At 52.2% G+C, this 19356-nt stretch overlaps 3 protein-coding genes across 7 annotated transcripts in view; 1 reads left to right on the plus strand and 2 right to left on the minus strand.

Annotated features, from left to right (window-relative positions):
- Positions 1-294: 294 nt before the first annotated feature.
- On the minus strand, positions 295-9705 carry TMED2 (transmembrane p24 trafficking protein 2). Of its 2 annotated transcripts, XM_053669763.1 has the most exons (5): positions 9419-9705; positions 7795-7987; positions 7333-7353; positions 4922-5029; positions 295-1741 (listed from the first exon to the last, which is right to left on the minus strand). In XM_053669763.1, exons 1-5 carry the CDS (start codon positions 9596-9598, stop codon positions 1617-1619), a joined length of 627 nt encoding a protein of 208 aa, XP_053525738.1. In that variant the 5' UTR covers positions 9599-9705; the 3' UTR covers positions 295-1616. The 2 variants fall into 2 exon arrangements, with proteins under 2 accessions (XP_053525738.1, XP_037016891.1); XM_037160996.2 differs by lacking the exon at positions 7333-7353 and having other exon boundaries at positions 9419-9703.
- Positions 9706-16871: 7166 nt separating this feature from the next.
- On the minus strand, positions 16872-17582 carry LOC128628081 (proline-rich protein HaeIII subfamily 1-like). The gene has a single exon (XM_053669842.1). The coding sequence runs from the start codon at positions 17580-17582 to the stop codon at positions 16872-16874; it is 711 nt and encodes a 236-aa protein (XP_053525817.1).
- Positions 17583-17751: 169 nt separating this feature from the next.
- Positions 17752-19356, plus strand: part of RILPL1 (Rab interacting lysosomal protein like 1) — a 31732-nt gene continuing 30127 nt past the window's right edge. For 2 of the 4 annotated variants that reach the window (XM_053669882.1, XM_053669883.1), the window contains exon 1: positions 17752-18214. In XM_053669882.1, coding sequence (XP_053525857.1) covers positions 17912-18214 — 303 coding nt within the window. In that variant the 5' untranslated portion in view covers positions 17752-17911. The remainder of the gene's footprint in view (positions 18215-19356) is intronic. The other 2 variants (XM_037160976.2, XM_037160975.2) reach the window with 2 other exon arrangements.

Raw genomic sequence — 19356 nt, forward strand, 5'->3', positions numbered from 1 at the left:
ATTCTCTTAAACTCACTGCCCACATCCATTAACCAGGTGGTTGAATAAAAATCACTCAAAACTTTTTTCCCAAATGAAAAAAATACTTAAGATGTTAACACAGAGCTAAAGAAACCACACGGAAACCTAAAATTGGGACCCCGTTCAAGATCCTCAAGTGTACAGACCCAAAAAGTAACAGGCATTCGTCACAGGGTTTCTTACCCAGAAAACATGGACCGGTCTCATTTCAAATACGAATAGAAAGCTGGTATCTAACAAATGAGAATTAATCAATATATAAAACAATACAAAGACTTTTTAAAAAGAATTATTTATTTACTGAACCTGGGGCAGATCGGATACACAGCCAATTTCAAATGTACGTATTGTAACTCCTGCTGCAGTGTTCCTCACACACAGAGAAACGCGTGCAACAGCTGTGCTAAGGGGAAGCTCGGTCACCTTAAGCTGCTGCAAGTATTTTTACCCAAGGTTGAAAAATTGCTTATCCTGAACATGAAAACCTGTAACAAATTTAAATTAATTATATAAAACTTGTTACTTGTAGTTTTACCTTTGCAAAGATCCAAAAAAAAAAGGTAACTAATATACATCAGTCACAACATAATCCTGGACCATCCCCACACCAAACCAGATGCTCCTTCAATTTTAAATCCATCATCGGAGACCAAGAGAAAGTCATTTCGTTTCATACAAAACAAAATTCACATGTGCCCAAAAAAGACCCAAGAAAAAACAACCAAAACCCCTAGTACTGACCGTGTGGCCAGCACCCTAATGAACGAGTGGCCAAACGCCACTGATCAAAAATAAAATAGTGGCTGTAAATCACTCACCGCAATGAAACCCAAGAGGCTTTACTGAACCCTCTGCCACCAGGAGCCCCGACTTCCCGCCTGCGCGACTGCACACCTCCTACTGCCCAGACTGGAGCAAGTGGGTGCCAGTGCAGAGCGAGCTCCCGCCGGCCGAGGCACCCAGGGGACTGGCTTTAAGAGATTTCTTACAGGTTAGGCAGAAATCAAAAAAATGGTTATTAGCTGCTCTGTCATCAATTTAGTAAAAGTGAAGCCCTATGGTTCAAAGTGAAAATTTAAGGGGAGAATGTTGGGTTGTCTCATCTTTTAAGCAAAAACAAGACAAAGGATAAATGAACCAGGCTGGTGGCACACTCCAAAGCCACAGAGCTTCGAGATTCGAACTGGGGTTCCTCATAAGGACCCAACAGCACGGGTCTCTGATGACCTGGATCGCGGGACAAGGGGCCGAAAAGAGCACAGCCGTTTTAGTAAAGCACTGTCAGGAACAAACTGCACTGGTTAGGAAAATGAAGATAGAGTAAGGACTATGGGCCTACATCTCCAGTGCAGTGTTGGGGCCTGAAGGACCTGTGTAATGGAGGAAAAGTCAGTAAAAAGCTGTGCCAATCCAAAGTCAAATTTTCACTATCACTCTCCTAAAAAGGTGTTTTTCCCCAATATCTACCCTTTACAAAGAAACATAAGTTGTGAATGTACAATTCAGAAATCAACACGTACAAACTGATGCCGTTTTTATGACCAAGAGGTCAGTGAACAGTGAGCTGTGGATTCTGGATCTTGAGGGAGAGCTTGTTAAACGACCCTCCGGACCTCGAAGAACCTCTTCAGGTAGTAGATCTGTCCCAATGTCATGGCCACTAGAACAAGGGCTTCAAAGAAGGACCAAAGGACCACTCTGCTATTTGTGTTGTCGTTGACTGTTGAGGAGAAACAAACGAAATTTAACAGTGACGGCAACGAAACCCACAGAGGCATCAAGATTCACCCCTCGTCCTACGGTGTGAAACCACCACCCGCACATCACTCTCGCTCCGGGCCCTTCTGTCTCCAGGCAACCCGGCCCACCCAGACGCCGGGCCTTCAGACCCAACCAGACCTCGGCCACGTAGAGTCCAGTCCACTCTGCTTACACACCCGCACCAGGAACAGAGAGGAACAGTGGCCCGCCCAAGGCTACACTTCTAGGTTAAAACCCAACCCTACCTTCTTCCTCCCTCAGGCTGCAATGTCCCTACACTATAACCTCTTTAACTCTGAATCAGAAAATTAACTAAAAAATTCAGACATTATTTCAAGATCACCAAGTTACCCAAAAAGCACTACTTACCAAATCAAGATGTGTCAAAGTATCTTTTTTTAAAAACAAGGATTACTGAGCACCTACCCTGTACTTGGCACTTGTTCTAGGAGGGGGAGAGCTCCCAGTCTCACGGATGGACGCTGGCAGTTACTGCCCAGCTGAATGGGTCCCACGGCCTAACCCACTCGTGAGCTAAAGGTTTGGTACTGCAAATACCAGTCCTGACCGTGTTACTTTATTCTGCTGTTTACATCACACTCTTTCCAGTTTCCGATCAAATTCTACAGCCTTAACTTTTAAAAATTACTATGCAGTTTTCTGATTTTACTGTAAATGGCCAATTAGAAACAATCGCAATTACCAGTATAATAATCTTTAGATGTATATATACCATTTGTAAACTACTAATTAAAATTTTAACAGCTACTGGATTCATGATCACCAAAAAGTAATTGAAAACAAACAAACAAACAACAACAACAAAAAACGGACATATTTCTAGTCCTGGCTGGTGTGGCTCAGTGGATTGAGCACCGGCCTGCAAACCAAAGCATTGTAGGTTCGATTCCCAGTCAGGGCACATGCCTAGGTTGCAGGCCAGGTTCCCCCGCCCCCCCCGGTGTGGGGCAAGCAAGAGGCAACCACACACTGATGTTTCTCTTCTTCCCTTCCCCTTGCTCTAAAAATAAATGAATAAAATATTCTTTAGATAGAAAATTAACATGTTTCCAAAAAGATAACTCAGTTTCTAAAACAACAAACAAACAAACAAAACCAGTGTGGCTTTTCCCCAGAGTAAGAACAGGCACAGCCCAAGAATGCCACCTGGAATTCTATCTACCGCCCACACGGAAATCAGTGCTAACTCCATGGCATGAAGCTTACCTCTGTTGAAAACTTAATAACCCATTTCTAGTTTAACTGAATGACAAGCATTATAAGGTTGTGTCTGAAAGGGTAAATACTTCCAATTAAGCGACCATGTAAAAAGAAATATTTACGCCTCCCTTCACTTACAGACAGTTGCACCTTTAAGAGTAAACCGAACACACGGAAGCGCAGTAACCCAGCAGAGCAGCCACCTAGGAAGGTGCAAGTGCACAGTGTCTACATAAGACGCTGTCCTCATCCACTCACTCGTCCACCTGATCTAGAAGCAACACCATATTACTGCAACCCCACAACACAAAATGCTCTCATGTCCCCCTCGGAGAAGTGCTGTCAGCAGAGGGACAGAAATACAACAGTGATGGGGGAACTGGTTCATTTGCAAATTTAAACTGAACGTCTAAAATTCCACTTGTTCTCGAGAGGGCATCACCGGTCAGACGGAGGCCGGGCGCCCCCGTGGGCTGGAAGGCAGCGCTGCCTCTGGCTGCTCCGCTCCCAGGAACCGTTCCTGCCTCACAGCCGCCTGGTCAGCGGCCAGGCAGTGAGAGCTCTCAGCCTGGGGCTTCTCTGGAACAGGCTGGCTCCGGCCAGGGGAGGGGAGGGGAGGTCAGAGGGTGAAGGCAGTACGAGTGGGCCCCAGGCTGGCAGGCAGAGGCACGGGCCTGAGTGCCCCTCATGCCGCACTCCACACCCCCAAAAGCGAGAACGGGGTGCTTGTCCAATCTGCCCTACTCACTCACCAGCCTCCCCAGGAGAAGAGGGTCCACGTACCTTCCCCACAGGGCCGAGAACAGGTGTGAGAGGTGGGACAGGAACCACCCACTGAGGAAATCACCTGTACTTATCTGCCACTTTTCCTCCCTGCCCCAGCCCAGAATGAAGACTGCGGACCTGAGTCCCTTTGCATCTGCAGACGAGACCGTGATCCTAGTGAGGTCCATCCCCAAGTGCGACTTGCAGGATGACAGACACGGAACCACAGGCGTGGGCCTGGGCCTGAAACACACTACCTGGTCTGCGTGTCGATGTGGTGCCCCTCCTCGTATCTGCAAAAGCACCACCTTAAGGCTACACCAGGTTTCTGCAACCTAATGGGGGATTCCAATCATCACTGTTTCCAAAGACAGACACACACTCTCAGTTCCCAGCTCGCAAACTTGGGAGCCCAAGCTGGTCTTCACTTGGTCACTGCTTATGTTAATGTTTTTGAACTTGCTGTTGTAGCTATACTAAGCCTTCTACTCTTGAATAAAGGCTAAATCTGAGCATATAATAGCAATTATACTGGCACAAAAACTTTAGATGTTATTAAAAACCAACACAATACCCATTTTAGAATGTTTTCCCTTTCTGCTTTAAGAAAATAATGAGCGCCCTGGCCGGGTGGCTCAGTTGGTTGGAGCGTTGTCCCGTGCACCAAAAAGTTGCAGGTCTGATTCCCAGTCAGGGCACATACCTAGGTTGCAGGTTCGATCCCCAGTCAGGGTGCGTGCGGGAGGCAACCGATCGATGTTTCTCTCTCACATCGATGTTTCTTGCTCTCACTCTCTCCCTTCCTCTAAAAATCAATAAGGACATATCCCCAGGTGAGGAGAGATTAAAAAAAGAATGAAAACAATTAGCTTATTCTTTAACTGATCACATTTTTTAAAAACTCGTAGTAGCTTGGGCTGAATCATAACAGCATTTACTGGTTTTGAACGTGGGTCCCCGTAGCAAACTGGTGCAGCACAAGGCACTACAAACAGGCACACTCAGAACACGCCCTTGCCCAGGGGCCCTGCGCAGGGGCTTCTCCAGGGGAGCACGGCAGGACGGCAGCGTGTGCAGAACTCCCCGTAAGGGCGTCGGTGTCCTCCTGCTGGGCCTACGCAGGGCAATGCCTCGGGCCTCACCCCTCACTTACTTGCTCTGTGTATTCTCTCCCGAACTTCCATGTACTCCTGCTCGTGCTTCACGGCTGTCATGGCCACCGCCAGCTCGTTGATCATCTCCTCCAGCTTGTTCTGGTGAGCTGTGGGAGGGTTGAACGCACATCAGCATACACGTGGAACCACTGTGTGAAATGTGCTCACAAAGCCAGAAAAATACTCCTCAGAGAAGACACACGAAAGCAGCTGTTTTTAGAAATGGCTCAGACGTCACTCTGGACCACTGGTGACAGCGTGATTCTCAAAGCATTTGTTAAAGTCATTCCCAGCAGCAAAATCTCTTCTGGGATAGAAAATACACTACACAACGTTTGCTAAGTGAAGGAAAACAACCCCTGGCTGTGTAGCTCAGTGGATTGAGCGCGGGCCTGCGAACCATAGTATCGCGGTTCGATTCCCAGTCAGGGCACATGCCTGGGTTGCAGGCCAGTTCCCAGCAGGGGACGCATGAGAGGCAACCATACACTGATATTTCTCTCCCTCTCTCCTTCCCTTCCCCTCTAAAGATAAATAAAGAAAATCTTTAAAAAAACAAAAAAACAACCCTACAAAATTTCCTCTGCTGCACTGCTACTTAACAAAGATCACTACACCATCTACCAGAAAAGGGGAGAAAGATAGGGGGAGGGGTTGTGCAGAGAGCACAAAGGATCAACATGCAATCCCTAACAACGCCCTAACAACGCCCGAGGACTAACCTACAAACATTTAACTGAAATCAGAACCCACCCATGGAACTCCAAGGTTAACTGGAGAGCAGCATGAATACAGACGTTCGAGGTCTACGAAGCCAACAGAGGAAGACGTGAAACCTGTGGGGAACGTCCAGGGCAGTTCACATGTCCTCTGTGCGAGTCAAGGCCACAGCTGCTCTGCAGCGGGGGCAGCAGGGCCTGCAGGGGACCCCCCTCTCAGCTGCCCCAGGTTTACAACTGGCCATTGATCTCTGGCCATTCTCTTTGGCCAGAGATCAATACAAGGAGAACATACTACATTACAACAACGCAGAAACAGGAAGAAGTTTCCACCACAAGGGGAGATTTCCCCTGGAGGGCTCTCTATGCCTGCCCAAGGTGGGGCCTCACCTAGGGGCCCCACACTTCCTGGACCGGCCGAGGGCCTACCATCCAAAGGCAGCGAGGCTGCAATCTCAACCCCACTCGGTGTCACCCTGGACGCCGCAAGCACAACGGGGGGCCTTCGGAGCAGGGCTCTCAGAAGTGACGCTGGTGACGACCCAGTCCAGGTGATCCCTGCAGCTGCAGGGTCACCCACCAGGCTGTAAGAACCACAAATGTCTCCTGCTAACGCCAGATGTCCCTCAGGGGTCAAAAATCATACCAACCCGAGAACCACTGCTTTAGAGGCAGGCTAGATTTGACAGCTGCCATTCAATGACATCAACAAACAAAAGCAAGAGTTTTAAATATTGTGTTATGGATTACGTAAGGATAATTCAGTACTCTCATTCATCAGCCAATAACCTCTAACTACTTAGAAATGATTAATTTCCAGAAAATAAACAAACACAAAAAACTCCCAGTTCTCCCTGAAAACTAGCCAAGCCCCGCACTGTGAGTGGCCCTGCAAGGCAGGCTCGGGAATCACTAAGCAGTGCGACTCCAAGTTCTATGGACTGAATACCTACCTGACAATTCAACTTCTTTAGGATGTGAGCACCCTACTCATTGCTCAACACCTACAACAAATTTCATCTTAGTACTGGAGAATGTGCCGAACTGCTACTTTCCAAAAATCCTAACATGCACTGTGACCAACACCTCTTCCCCCCAAAACCCTAATGTGCCGGCTCCTGGTACACGACACACCCAGAAGAATCATTTCAGGGTTCAGTGTTGGTCAGCAGAGAAATAAGAACTAACCTGACTGCAATGTGTAGCTGAAAGAACTTTTCTCAGTATGTCTAGACACAGCTCCTAGAAATGCATTTCATACCAAGCTCCAAGTAAGAAAACTTCAATCACCATTAAAAAGAGCCTGCAACATACTTCCAAGAAGTCAACGGAACCATCCGCCACCAGCTATGTCTCACTGAGACTTTCACTGGTCCAGGCCTGGCGACCACCTCCGCCCTCTGGCATTCAGGTGACAGCACAGCAGGACGGCACCGCCGAACTCCAGGTGGCTGGGTCCCCAGCACCATGACTTAAGATGAACGAACCTGCATCTCCTGACAACCAATAAAAACCACCAAACACAGTCACTCTATCTAAGTGTAGGGTAGTGTCTTTTTTTTTTTTAATTAAGACAAAAAAACACTCTCATGCCAACAAACTGAGGTTAGAAAGAAGAGAAGCAGAAATTAGCTAACAGCAAACAAAAATGTGCAAAAACTCAGGATGCCACTGAAAAGCGATCCACATACCGTCCCAAGTATCTCCACCACCTGCAGGAAAGTTTAAGATGTAAACACATAAAAAGTAAAAACAACAAAAAAGAGTTCATCTCAACTGGTCATGAATACAAATGAGCAGACACACAAATGCCAGGATGGGCGAATTCACAAAACAAGCCACCTGGGATGCACGTGACCCACATGCTCACCGGGGCACAGGGTGACAGAGCTGCAGAGGGGCCCCTGTAAGGAACTGAAATATGTACGTGATCTTCCAGAAACTTCTCTTTGTTAATTAGATCTGGATAGATAAAAAGTACACCTCACAAAAGTTTCTGATTTTAAAGACAATGGATGGAACAAGAGGCAAAGAAAAAAGGCAGTAGATGAACCTAGAATGAGAAATCAAAACAAATACCCCAGGTGATGAAAATGCACAGAACTGACAATCACCCTGGCACGGGCCAGAAGTCTCGGGCACGTGCCCCTCACCTTCTGTCTCCATGTCCTGCCCTTTGGGGGCCTCCCCGATGTCGATGGTGAACATCACTATCTTCGGGGTCATGGTGGACATCCTGTTGCTGAAACAGAACTTGTACGTTCCATCCATGTGAGCAGCAAATGTGTACTTCCCACTGGACTCCCGGTCTCCCTTGTAAATCCCTTTATTATCGGGTCCTGTAATCTGGAGGCGGGAGAGAAACGCAGGAGGTATCACGAAAGGCTTCAAACCATGAACTTCCCAAGTGGAGTCTACTGGCGGTAGGACATTCACCACGGACAAGTCAGTCACTGGGCCCTACATGAGTTAGTGACAGTGACCTCTGGGCTCCCACTTCTGAAACAAGAGCCTCTACCTACAAACACTTCTCTGACTACATTTGTGTTCTTCCTTCAACTGAAATGCAAACCCCTCAGAGACAAAAGCCACACCTTCCATATGGTCTCCAAGTGGCCTAATGCCCCCAGCCAACCATGTAAACGTGCAGCTGTTAACATCAAAACAAAAATCCCTTTAAAACTAACAATTGAGAGTGGGGTGCATTTCCAGATTTTCCGGGTTGATTACCCACACCCAGTGAAGGGACGTGCTTTATCTGAGACGCCTGGAAGCCTAAGAGAGAGAACTAGACGAAATCAGGAGACCGGGGCTCACATCCCACCTGCCACAGAGCAGCTGGCAGGCCCTACTCACCTCAGTTCCTCTTACAAAGTGCCCCCCCACTGCCCCCCCAACACTGGCACCGGCCTAGCTGAGCTCTGTGGTCTCAGCTAATTCTACTCGTCACTCCTTCCATTCTCGCCCTAGTCCTGGACTTCACTTGCGTTGCATAATCGTGCCCAACTCTGCTAAGGTTCACTGCTGAATGGAAAATCCTTAAACCCAATTAATCGTGCTAACGGGTGACTTTAAATATTAATTCCATGTAATTTCCCCCGGAAAGTTAGAGGTGACCCATTCCTTTCGTTTACAAAAAGACATACAAGGAAATCTAGAGACTGATGATTTCTTAATAAAAGTTCCTATTTTCTCCCGATAACTCACTGCAATCATTACTCCTAAGTGATGACCCCGCCTCATCTCTCTCCTAGTCAGAGGTGGCTAAACGGTTTGTGTGTGGACTTGTATAAAACGGGTGAAACACTCAGGTCGTTTCCTGAGAAAGTAAAGAACGACGACGAACGTCTGCCTGGCATTCCTCAATAACTTCCGAGTAACTTTTCCAAAAGTTTCCGCACCACGTTCCAACATTAATCCCTAGCGAGACGAAACGTAGCCTCTGACCGGATCAGGTCCTGCCACCACTGAGCCGCGACAAGGGAGCGCCTTCCGGGCCGGGAGAGGACACGCGGCGCCCAGTCCACAAAGCTCGGCCAGAAGTCCCGCGGTTCAAGCCGTCAACCCAAAGCCACTGAGCAACGGCTCTGTATCCCGAGGGGGGTGCAGGGGAAAAGGTCAGCAGGGGGGTCGCCACCGCGGTGGTCCCGGCCCCTCCCAGAACTCGACCCGCCGCCTCCATGCCCCGCGCCCTCGCAAGCCTCGCGCGGGCCCCAGAAGCCGCCAACCCCCAGCGGCCGCGAGACCCCGCCTCGGTCGCCGGCAGCGGGCCCACACCTCCACGTCGATGTCCAAGAAGCCGCCCTCGGCCACCTCGAAGATGAGGCCCATCTTGGTGCCCGAGGTGACCCGCTCGAAGAAACACTCCTCGGCATGCGCGTCGATGCTGACGAAGTAGCCAGAGGCCGTGGCCAGGAGGGCGGCCAGGAGCACCAGCAGCTCCGCGAGCGTCACCATAGTGGGATTGGGGCCGAAGCCAGGACCGGGACTGCGGCCTCCAGAGCCGCCGCCGTCGCCGCCACCGATGCCTTCTCAGCCGCCACCGCCTCAGCTCCGCCCCTTCCGGCTGCGCCACCCGAGGGGGCTGATGCGGGCGCCGTGGATTGGCGGGCGCCCGGACCTGCCACGTAACGGACACACGGCGGCCGCAGAGGGACATCTCCGCTGAGCGCGGCCCGTGCGTGGACGGTGGCTCCGAAGGAACATAAAACATCGGCCCCACCTGCATTTTTTCCCCCTCACAAGCAGCCTGTGGATCACGTAAAAAAGAGACAGGATCCAGAAACCTGCCCCGCGAGGTTGCGGTTCCCTCCTAGGATGATTTAGAAAGACGGCGAAAGATTTGGAGACAACAGTGGGAATAGAAGGAGTGGGCGATGGGGGCGGAAGCCAAGAGCTTTGAGGTTTCATGTTGGCCTCCTCTCACCCCGCGAAAATCGACCGGGAAAGGAAGGAAGTGGGTGGGTGCAGACGGGGAGGGGACACGAGGGTACTTCCCGGGATATTGGGAATGTTTCACATCTTGCCCATGAGTGAAGGGTACATGTGTGTTGCATTTTTTCTTAAGAAGATCTATACTTATGGCTAATGCAGCTTGTTTTACTGTGGTAAACTTGTTTTAGCTGTGTCCGAATTCTCCAAAATTAGAATCTTCTCAGTTCCCCAAAGTCTTGCTGCCACGCCATACCCGCCCAGCTCTTGCCAGGTGCTAGAACCCCGCAATCCCTCGCCTTTTCCTTCCTGACATTCTCCTACTCATCCCTCAAAGCCCCACTCACGAGTCGCCTGCTCTCCTCTCCGAGATGTTCCTGAACATCCTTCTGCCAAAGACTAGCGCTTGCGACGCAGATTCGTGCCTCCGGGTTGTCGCTATAGCTCTTCACCAGTCCAGTCCCTCCCGAGGCACCGTTTGTTTGCGTGTGTGTGTGTGTGTGTGTGTGTGCACGCGCGCGCGCGTGCTCTCGGGCCCACGCAAGACCTCACTCGTGACCACTTAGCTGAGTTCTTTAAACTGGCCAGGGGATAAGGAGACGTAGGTTGTTACTCCAGTTTGCTCGTAGCTGTGTGATCTTAATTATATCATCTCTTATCAGTAAAGGAAGAACACCAGGGACGTCGCTTATCTGTCAAGTGAGGATCAGAGGACGCCACGTAGGTGAGGGACTGTGCCTGCAAGTTTGACGGATCCTTTGTTAAAGGCATCAGGCAATAGGGGGCAGCAGTGGCCCAGTATCCAGTTTCCCGCTTTCGGTGTAGAGAAACCAGGTGCAGCTGCAGTGAGGGAAACTGTCCCAAACAGGAAAACCCATAGACAGGGTGGATTAGGACTCACCTCGGACTGTGGTCGGGGGTAAGGAAGAAATGGGGCGTGACCTCGAATAGAGTTTCTGTGTGGAACGAGGCAAATGGGCTGGGCCTAGACAACAGTGATGGCGGCGTGTACCTGCAACCATACTAAAAGCTACCGCAGTGTAGCTTTCAATGCATGGATTTGATAGCCTGTGAATTATATCTCAATGAAGCTGTTTAAAACAGGGGAGAGTTTTTCCCACTGTCTGGGTGTAGTACAGAAACAGGCAGGTCAGTGCCACCAGAGGCAGGTGGCAGAAAGGACCGGGAGAGTCTGTCTTTGACATTGAGTCATGTTCCAAAGCTGGTCACGGTTCAGTTTTGTTCCTTCCTGGACCGGATTTCCATCACAGGCATCAAGCAAATGGCATATACCTGTGGGAATAACCTCACAGGACATCAGCATCAGTCAAGGCCACGCTGTGACCATGGTGGCACAAGACAAAACGCAAACAGGGTCCAGGCTGCAAAACAAGAAACGTCTCGCGCTCTTGGCTCATGTGGACGATGCTACCTCTTTATCAATGATAGTTCTAGCCTGTCCTCCGTGGAGACATTATCTGTGAAGAGCCTCACCCCCAGATCTGTCCCTGCTTCCTGCTGGCACGCACTCCCAGGTCCTCACACTCTCCCCAGAATCGCCCAGCCAAAGCCCAGGCCCTATAAGAGGCTCTAACACCCTCACATTCTCGGTGAGACACCCCGCGATTCCCCATGGTGTGCAGTCACCCTGGCTGCGAGCAATAAACCCAACTGGCTTCACTACACATATTTTCCTGGTGGTCTTCGGCTGCAGAACATCGATAGCTTCCCAACACCCACTTTCTATGTATTTGACACCAAAGCCTCCTCCACCAGAGCACCAAGGTCAACGACAAGTTCCCTGGGCTTGAACAGACTGGGGTAAAACCTCAGCTGAGCCACTTACTGTGTGACCTGTGACAAGTTAATTTACCTCTGAGCCTTGGTTTCTCCTCTATGAAATCACATCACGTGTCCGCGTTAAAGCCCTAGCGTGGCTCCCAGGCTCCTTGTGCATTACAGCCACAGAGCTTCCACTTCCCTGGGCCACAGAATCAGGTCCCACTCGCCCCTCTGGTTCTTCCCACATTTGGCCCCTCAAGCTCCAGAGACCCCCCTCCTCACTGTCCCTCTGCGACTCCGTGCACGCACGTCACCCAGGCTCTGCCAGCCCTGAACCCTCTGCTCCCAGTTTCCATGTGGCTCACCCCCACACTTTCCCAGATCCCTGCTCCAGGGTTACCTCCTCAGGAGGAGCCCCCAGTCCTGTCACTCTCGAAGAAGCCAGTGGTTCTCAAGCTTGGGTGGACACCCGAAACACCTGGGGACATTGGTAAAATGGGAAAGGCCCAGGCCCACTCCGCTCCATGGCCACAGGAGGGGACTAAGGTGGCACAACCACCTGGGACACCTTTGGTGGTTTCTTGGAAAGTTGAACCCCCACTTCCCGTGCGGCCCAGACGTTCCACACATAGGTATCTGTCCCCGTGGCTGGTGCCACAGTGTCCTCAGCTCGTGACGTGTCTGATGGTCCCAGATCACAGAGGCAAAGGCTGCCACCGCCCCAGCACCAGAACCAACCCAGGGCATGACGGGGTTCCTCCTGGATGGAGATGGGCAGGGGGAGTGGCCCACGGGGAGGACTCATGAGAGGCACGAGGAGTGAGCAGGTAAATTGTTCACCTTCCCCCGTGTACCCCAACTCTATAGCCCCCTCTCTGTGCTGCTGGGCAGCTCTGAGACTCGGGGGTGTCACACACGCACCCCAACACACCCGGGCAGACGCAGTGGCCAGGCCAGCTCGGAGAGCACGCGGCCCAGATGTCGCTCTCTTCCTCTTTCCCGCCTCACTTCCCTTTTCCTCTCATCCTCTTATAAAACGTTAGCTCATACGTTTTCATAAGGAACCCATGCAAAAGCAGTGGGTGATTCTTTAAGATTACTTTTAAACTATTTTCCTTGAAGCGTTTACTTAAGAGCCCAGCGTTTCGGTGACTGAGATCAGCGAAGCAGAGCAGCACTCGCTGGCCGGTTCGTGTAACAGAAAGGAGACACTACCCAGACTAGCACGGACAGGTAACCTCTCTCCAGGTGGGACGGACATTGACACTCAGAGAGTGTACCCAGTGCACTTTTAAGAATCCCATTGCTGCCCTGGCTGGTGTGGCTCAGTGGATTGAGCGTGGGCTGTGAACCAAAGGGTTGCGGTTCGATTCCCAGTCAGGGCACATACCTGGGTTGCAGGCCAGGTCCCCAGTAGGGGACACATGATAGACAGCTACACATTGATGTTTCTCTCCCACTCTTTCTCCTTCCCATCCCTTCTCTCTAAAAATTAAAAAAAAAACCACTAAAAAAATCCGGTTGCTGAAGTTAAATCTTCCTCTTTTCCAAGATGCGTTTAGGGAGCCTGACCGTGTCTTCCACAGCCTTGGAGAGAAGGGGGACTATCAAGTACGATTAATACGTAACAAACTATGAGCCTCGTGATGTTTCTGGTGGCTAGAGATGTGACCATGACATCAAACTCATCCAAGACCATCCCTAGTCCTCACATAAAGAAGGAGGCGGAAGGGGGCGGGGGAAGGGGAGGAACCGGAAGTCGGAATAGCAGCCACGGGAAGTCAGGAGAACGGGTGGGCGGAAGAGAGGGTGTGAGGCTATTATTTCAGGCTAAGTCCTTGCGGTCAAGACCAAGGGAGAGGCTAAGTAAAGTAGGGGTGCCCGTAGGATAGCCTACCTTAGCCCGGGCTGCTGTAATGAAAATACCATAGACCAAGTCCTTTGTAAACTCCGAGATTTCCTGTGGTTCTGGAAGCTGGGAAGTCCAGGCTCAAGGCACTGGCAGGCTCAACGTCTGGCGAGGGCCATCTTTTGGCTGTGTCCCCCCACGACAGCCACTCTTTGGGGTCTCTTTTTGTCAGGGCACTAACTCCATGCATGAGGGCCCACCCTCATCACCTCACGCCTCCCAGAGGCCTCACATCCGAATTCCACCACATTGGGGCTGAGATTTCAACCTGTGCGTTTGGGGAGACACATTCAGTCCATGCCCAGCCCCTGACACCCGCCTAGGAAAGCTACATGCAAGCGGCCCGAAGCTGCCTCTCAAAGCCTAGTGCGGTTTTTCGGGGCCATGTGGCTTGATTTTCCAGGAAGCAGGGACTTCTCCTTCCTCACAATCACTGCTTCTCTCTGCCACGTGCTCAGCCCAAGTGGCTCGGAGTGACCCAGAGTGAGGAACCGTCTGTCATCTGCCACAGCTCTTCCTCCTGCCCCTGACTGGGGGCGGCCCCCAGCACCTGCTACTCCTCACCCCGACTCCAGACCCTCTGTTCCTGTTGGTGGCATCAAATCTCTCCTCATCAACCCATGGCTGAGCAAGACTGTGCTCATCCCAGGCAAGCCAATACCGTGGCACTCCTTCAAACCTGTAGTTCATTTATTTTTAAGTATGAAAAATTGCTAATATTAAAAAAGGAGGGAGAACCGTGTGATGAACTTCCATGGTCCCATCCCCCCGTTTGGACAATTATTCACGAAGTGGCCAATCTTTGTTCATTCATATGCCCAACCATCCCTCCCTCCCAGTGGGTTATTTGAAAACAATTCGCAGGAATTATATCATTTCATTCTTAAAGATCGTAGGAAGCGCATACTCTGCAATTAGTTGTCCCTTGTTAGGGAGAGAAGAGGCTGAATGTCCAGTGTGTGGAATGGATGGAGAAATGCCCTCTAGTGGAGGGACCTGTAATCACCACTCTGGTTGCCCAGCAGTTCTGCTCAGGCCCATACCTGCACGCAGGCCCGCCCTCTGAACGTCAGCGGTTGGCTCCCGCTCGGCCTCGCAACTCCCTTGCTGAGTTCGGATAACAAAAATGTTCTGAAACCAAACGGCGGTGACTGCACAAGCTGGCGAACGTACTACAGAACACTGACTTGACACATGAAAGGGTGATTATTGTTGCATGTGCTTTACATCTAAATAAACATTAAAAAAATGCATACCCCCCCAAAAAAAAGAAAAAGGAAATACTAAAACACACCACCACCAAATAGACTGAACTCGAATCAGATCGCATCTCTTGATCCAACTACCAGTTCACAGAAGATGCAGAGAACAGATAAACATACTATAAAGGACATCCAGGCTGAGAGTCTCTACAAGACCAAACATGCTGTTTTGTCAACAAATAAATGTGAAGACTAGGGAGTGAGAACAGAGAGCATTGAAGGACACCCAGGAACATATCAACCAATTGCAATAAGCAGATATTATTTGGGTCTTGAGTTAAACCCCAAAATAACTGTACAAAAGTATAAGTCGCAGTGAGAGGATCTGACCTCTGACCTGGGGGTAGCACTTCGCAGCTGCCTGGCCTTGGGCAGGAGACTTGATCTCTCTGTGCCTCAGTTTCCTCATTTGTAAAATAGATAGTGTAATACTACTCAGGCTGTTGAAAGGCAGCAGTTTTTAAACTTTTTGGTCTCTAGAACCCTTTTCCAAGGGCACTTTTAAAAACTAATGAAGCTCTGGCTGGTGTGGCTCAGTGGCTTGAGTAACAGCCTGAGAACTGAAGGGTTGCTGGTTCGATTCCCAGTCAGGGCACGTGCTTGGGTTGTGAGCCAGGTGCCCAGTAGGGGGCGTGTGAGAGGCAACCACACACATTGACGTTTCTCGCTTTCCATGACTTCCCCTCTCTCTAAAAATAAATAAAATCTTTTTTTTAATTAAAAAAAGAAAAAAATTATTGAAGACCTTTGAGATTTTGTTAAGTGCCTTAGATCTATAGATATCTATTGCGACTAGAAATTTAAACTGATTTTTTTTCTCATATTGATTATTTTAAAAATAGACATTATAAGTTTTTTACATTTTAAAAAATATTTGTTCACTTATTTTTTTAGAGCCAGGGGAAAGGAGGGAGACAGAGGCGGAAGAAAGGTCGATCGGTTGTATGTCCTCTGACAGGGAACCGAACCTGCAACCCAGGCACATGCCCTGACCAGGAATCCAACCGTGACCTTCCACTTCACAGGACAATGTCCAACCAACTGAGCCACACCAGTCAGGGCTAACATAACTATTTTTTAATAAAAGTGACTTTCCCCCCAAACAACAAAGTCCTGAGAACAGCGACATTATTCATGTATCTGTGAATATCTGTAACGCCTGGCTCGTTATAGAAGCTGACCCTCAAGTCCGCTCCTGCATGTTCTTCAGTCTATTGCGACACACTGTCAAGTGTCTCCTGTCAAGTACACGAAGAACATCTAGCCTTTCGCTCATAAACGGGGCAAAAGGGACAACCTTGGGGAGACCCTCCGGGCACTGGGAAACCTCAAGAGTCATCTGCTGAATTTCGAGAGCAGATGGAGGATTGAATGAAGAAATATTTCGAAAGCACTTAGAATAATGCCTGGTACATGGCGAAGATAAGCATTATGTATTTTTTAAATCAAAATAAAACAAATGCCCTACACGTTTTAAAAAATTTTTTTTAAGTTTCAGTCCACGTGCACCAGGTAGGAGTGGGCTTTCCGGCTCCAAGGGCGTGAAGGATTTTTCCTGCCTTCAAGGAGTTCCTAGTTTGCTGGGGGCGTCGTAGGTGTAACCACACGGATCAAACTCAGTACCCCAAGGGCACATTGATGGGAGAAGGTGGCAGGGGTCCCCAACCCCTGCGGGAGGGGTAGGAAGAGGGGAGGGGTCGCAGGTCCAGGGTCTCCTGGTGGGGGTGGGATGTGTGATGGACAAGAGGATTTAGCCAAGTCAAAAGGCCTGGGGCTTGGGAAAAGGGAACTCGGGGTGCGGAGATCCAAGCCCCGGCCTCGCGTTCTCCGTAATATGGCCTGTGTGTCACCAGGACCCCTTGAACCCTGCGCCCACCTCCGGGAGGTGGGGGTGGGGGGTCACCTCTCCGCCCGCGCAGGGCCCGGCGCCGCCAGGTCTGCCAGTGGCCGGGTTGGCGGGGAGGATCTGCGGGCAGCGGGGTGGCGGTCGGCGCTTCCTCCCCAGAGTGGGCCCCATCCTGGAGTCCACCTCACGACTCCCCCATTGCTCTCCGACGCAGGGGCCGCCCCGGACCCGGCGAATCGCCCAGAAACTAGAAACCTCGGTCACCGCCGCCTCCGCCCCCCTCCTCCCGGACAGCCTCGACCCCGCCGGGCTGCGAGTGGAGGGGAGGAGCCGGGATCCAGCCGGGGAGGGGGCGGCGCGTCCGAACGCGCTGGGGGCGCCGGGGGGTGGGGAGAAGGAAGGTCGGCGGGTGGAGCCGGGGTCCGGGCGCTGCAGAGTCGGCCTGTGAGGGGGGCTCGTTGCCGGTGCGGACGTCAGGGCGCCCTCCGGCGGCAGAAACCGGGCGCCCCCCTCGCCAGGCCGGGATCGGGGCGGGGCGCGCGGCATCCCTGCGGGGGGGAGTCGGCCACCCGGCCTCGCCGCCGCCAAAGTTTCCCGGAGCAGCGGCGGCCGCCCTTCCTTCCCGAGTCCGGGACCCGGGGACGACCCTCCGGCGAGAACTGTTTCCGAGGGCAGCGCGGCCCGGTCTGCGGCCAGACCCCGCGCCTCCATTGCTCCCAACTCGGATTCCCAACTTGGGAGGCGCCGCGGGCCTGCGCACGCGCGCCTTCCTCGCCCCCTCCTCCTCCTCCTCCTCCCGGCGCTTGGGAGCAGGATCCGGGCCGAGCGGGCGCCGAGCCCCGCACCCCGCGCGTGGACCGGCTCCCGGCGCGCCGCTCCGCCCATGCCGACGCCGGCCGCCCGCCCGGGACGCCCTCGCCTGAGGGCCAGCTGAGCGCGGCGGGCGCGGGGTGGGCCCGGCCGGGCGCTGCCCTCCACAGCGGCAAGTTTGGGAGTTGCACTAGTTTGCGGGGTCGCGGCGGAGAGGCCGGGCGGGGGCCATGGAGGAGGACTCGGGGTCGGCCGCGGAGTCGGTGCTGGAGAAGAACGTGGCGGAGCTGACCGTCATGGACGTGTACGACATCGCGTCGCTGGTGGGCCACGAGTTCGAGCGGGTCATCGACCAGCACGGCTGCGAGGCCATCGCGCGCCTCATGCCCAAGGTCGTGCGCGTCCTGGAGATCCTGGAGGTGCTGGTCAGCCGCCACCACGTCGCGCCCGAGCTGGACGAGCTGCGCCTGGAGCTGGACCGTCTGCGCCTGGAGAGGATGGACCGCATCGAGAAGGAGCGCAAACACCAGAAGGTGAGCCGCGGCCTCCACCAGCCCCTGCGGGCCGTGGGGCCGCCGGACCCGAGGGCCTTTCAGCACCGGGCACACGTGGGTGTCCCGGGACTAGATGGGAGGAGGCCCGCCTGGACCACAGAGCTGAGTTCCAATCCCACCTTTACCGTTGAGCAGCTGTGTGACCTCGGGAGAGTTCCTTAACCTCTCTGTGCTCTATCCCTCACCTGTCCCTCGGTGAAGGTAACAGGACCCACCTTAGAAGAAGTGAATGGGGTATTATCTAAAGTGCCTACCTAGATGAGAGGACCTTTTTTCAGAAACGAAATCAGCTTCCTGCCCTTCAGTGTTCCCCGAGAAGACAAGACGGCGTCATTCCAGGCCCCTTTTTCCATTTTCCCTATGAACCCCCACTCAGAGCAAAGGGACTGTGGCCGCCAACCACTGGGCACACCGACCCCCATCCCTGGGTTCCTATTTGCAGTTGCGTCCCAGGGTTCCTTCTGGTTCAGTAACCTGAGCTCTGAGGTGCTTTCCCCTCCTTGATTGTGTCTTGAATTCACACAGAACTCTGTGAGGGATGAACTGTTATCTTCATTTCAGGATTGAGAAAACTGAGGGGCTGTTTGGGGGGTGGGATTCGCTGAGGGAGCCCCCTGCCTAGGGGAGAGAGAGGGCTCTCCGGTCTCTTCCCCACCTCTTTAAACTGCGGGCAGACTTAAAGTTGCGCCTCTGTCCTATGAATAGCCTTCCCTCGGGGCTCATGAATCAGGACCCCCCCACCTCGGGCCTGGAGTCCTAAGGAGGTGCCTGGAGAAAAGGAAGTGGGTGACTGTGGTTTCCTGTCCCAACCTCAGCCCAGGGAAGCTCTTGTCAGACCCTTCCGACCCATAATAGGAGGAAACGCCTTTCCTTGGGGAACCACTGGGTGGCCGACAGGCTCCGGCTTGCTGTGTGGCCTCAGGAAATACATGCGGCCTCTCTGAACCTCCCCGGGAGGGCATCACCTGTTGCGCAGGCACCTCCAGGTCCCGGGGTTTTCACAGACAGCCTAGTCTGCGTCTGCGTCTTCACAGCGGGGTGGTTAAGGGCCGTGGGCTTGGTGAGGCTGGACTCTGTCGCACAGGTCCCTGTGCCCCGGGCTCAGAAAGGAAACTCCAGCC

The sequence above is a fragment of the Artibeus jamaicensis genome, unplaced genomic scaffold (genome assembly GCF_021234435.1).
Source record: "Artibeus jamaicensis isolate MK-2021 breed Jamaican fruit bat unplaced genomic scaffold, CSHL_Jam_final contig_525, whole genome shotgun sequence".
In the NCBI taxonomy this organism is placed as follows: Eukaryota; Metazoa; Chordata; class Mammalia; order Chiroptera; family Phyllostomidae; genus Artibeus; species Artibeus jamaicensis.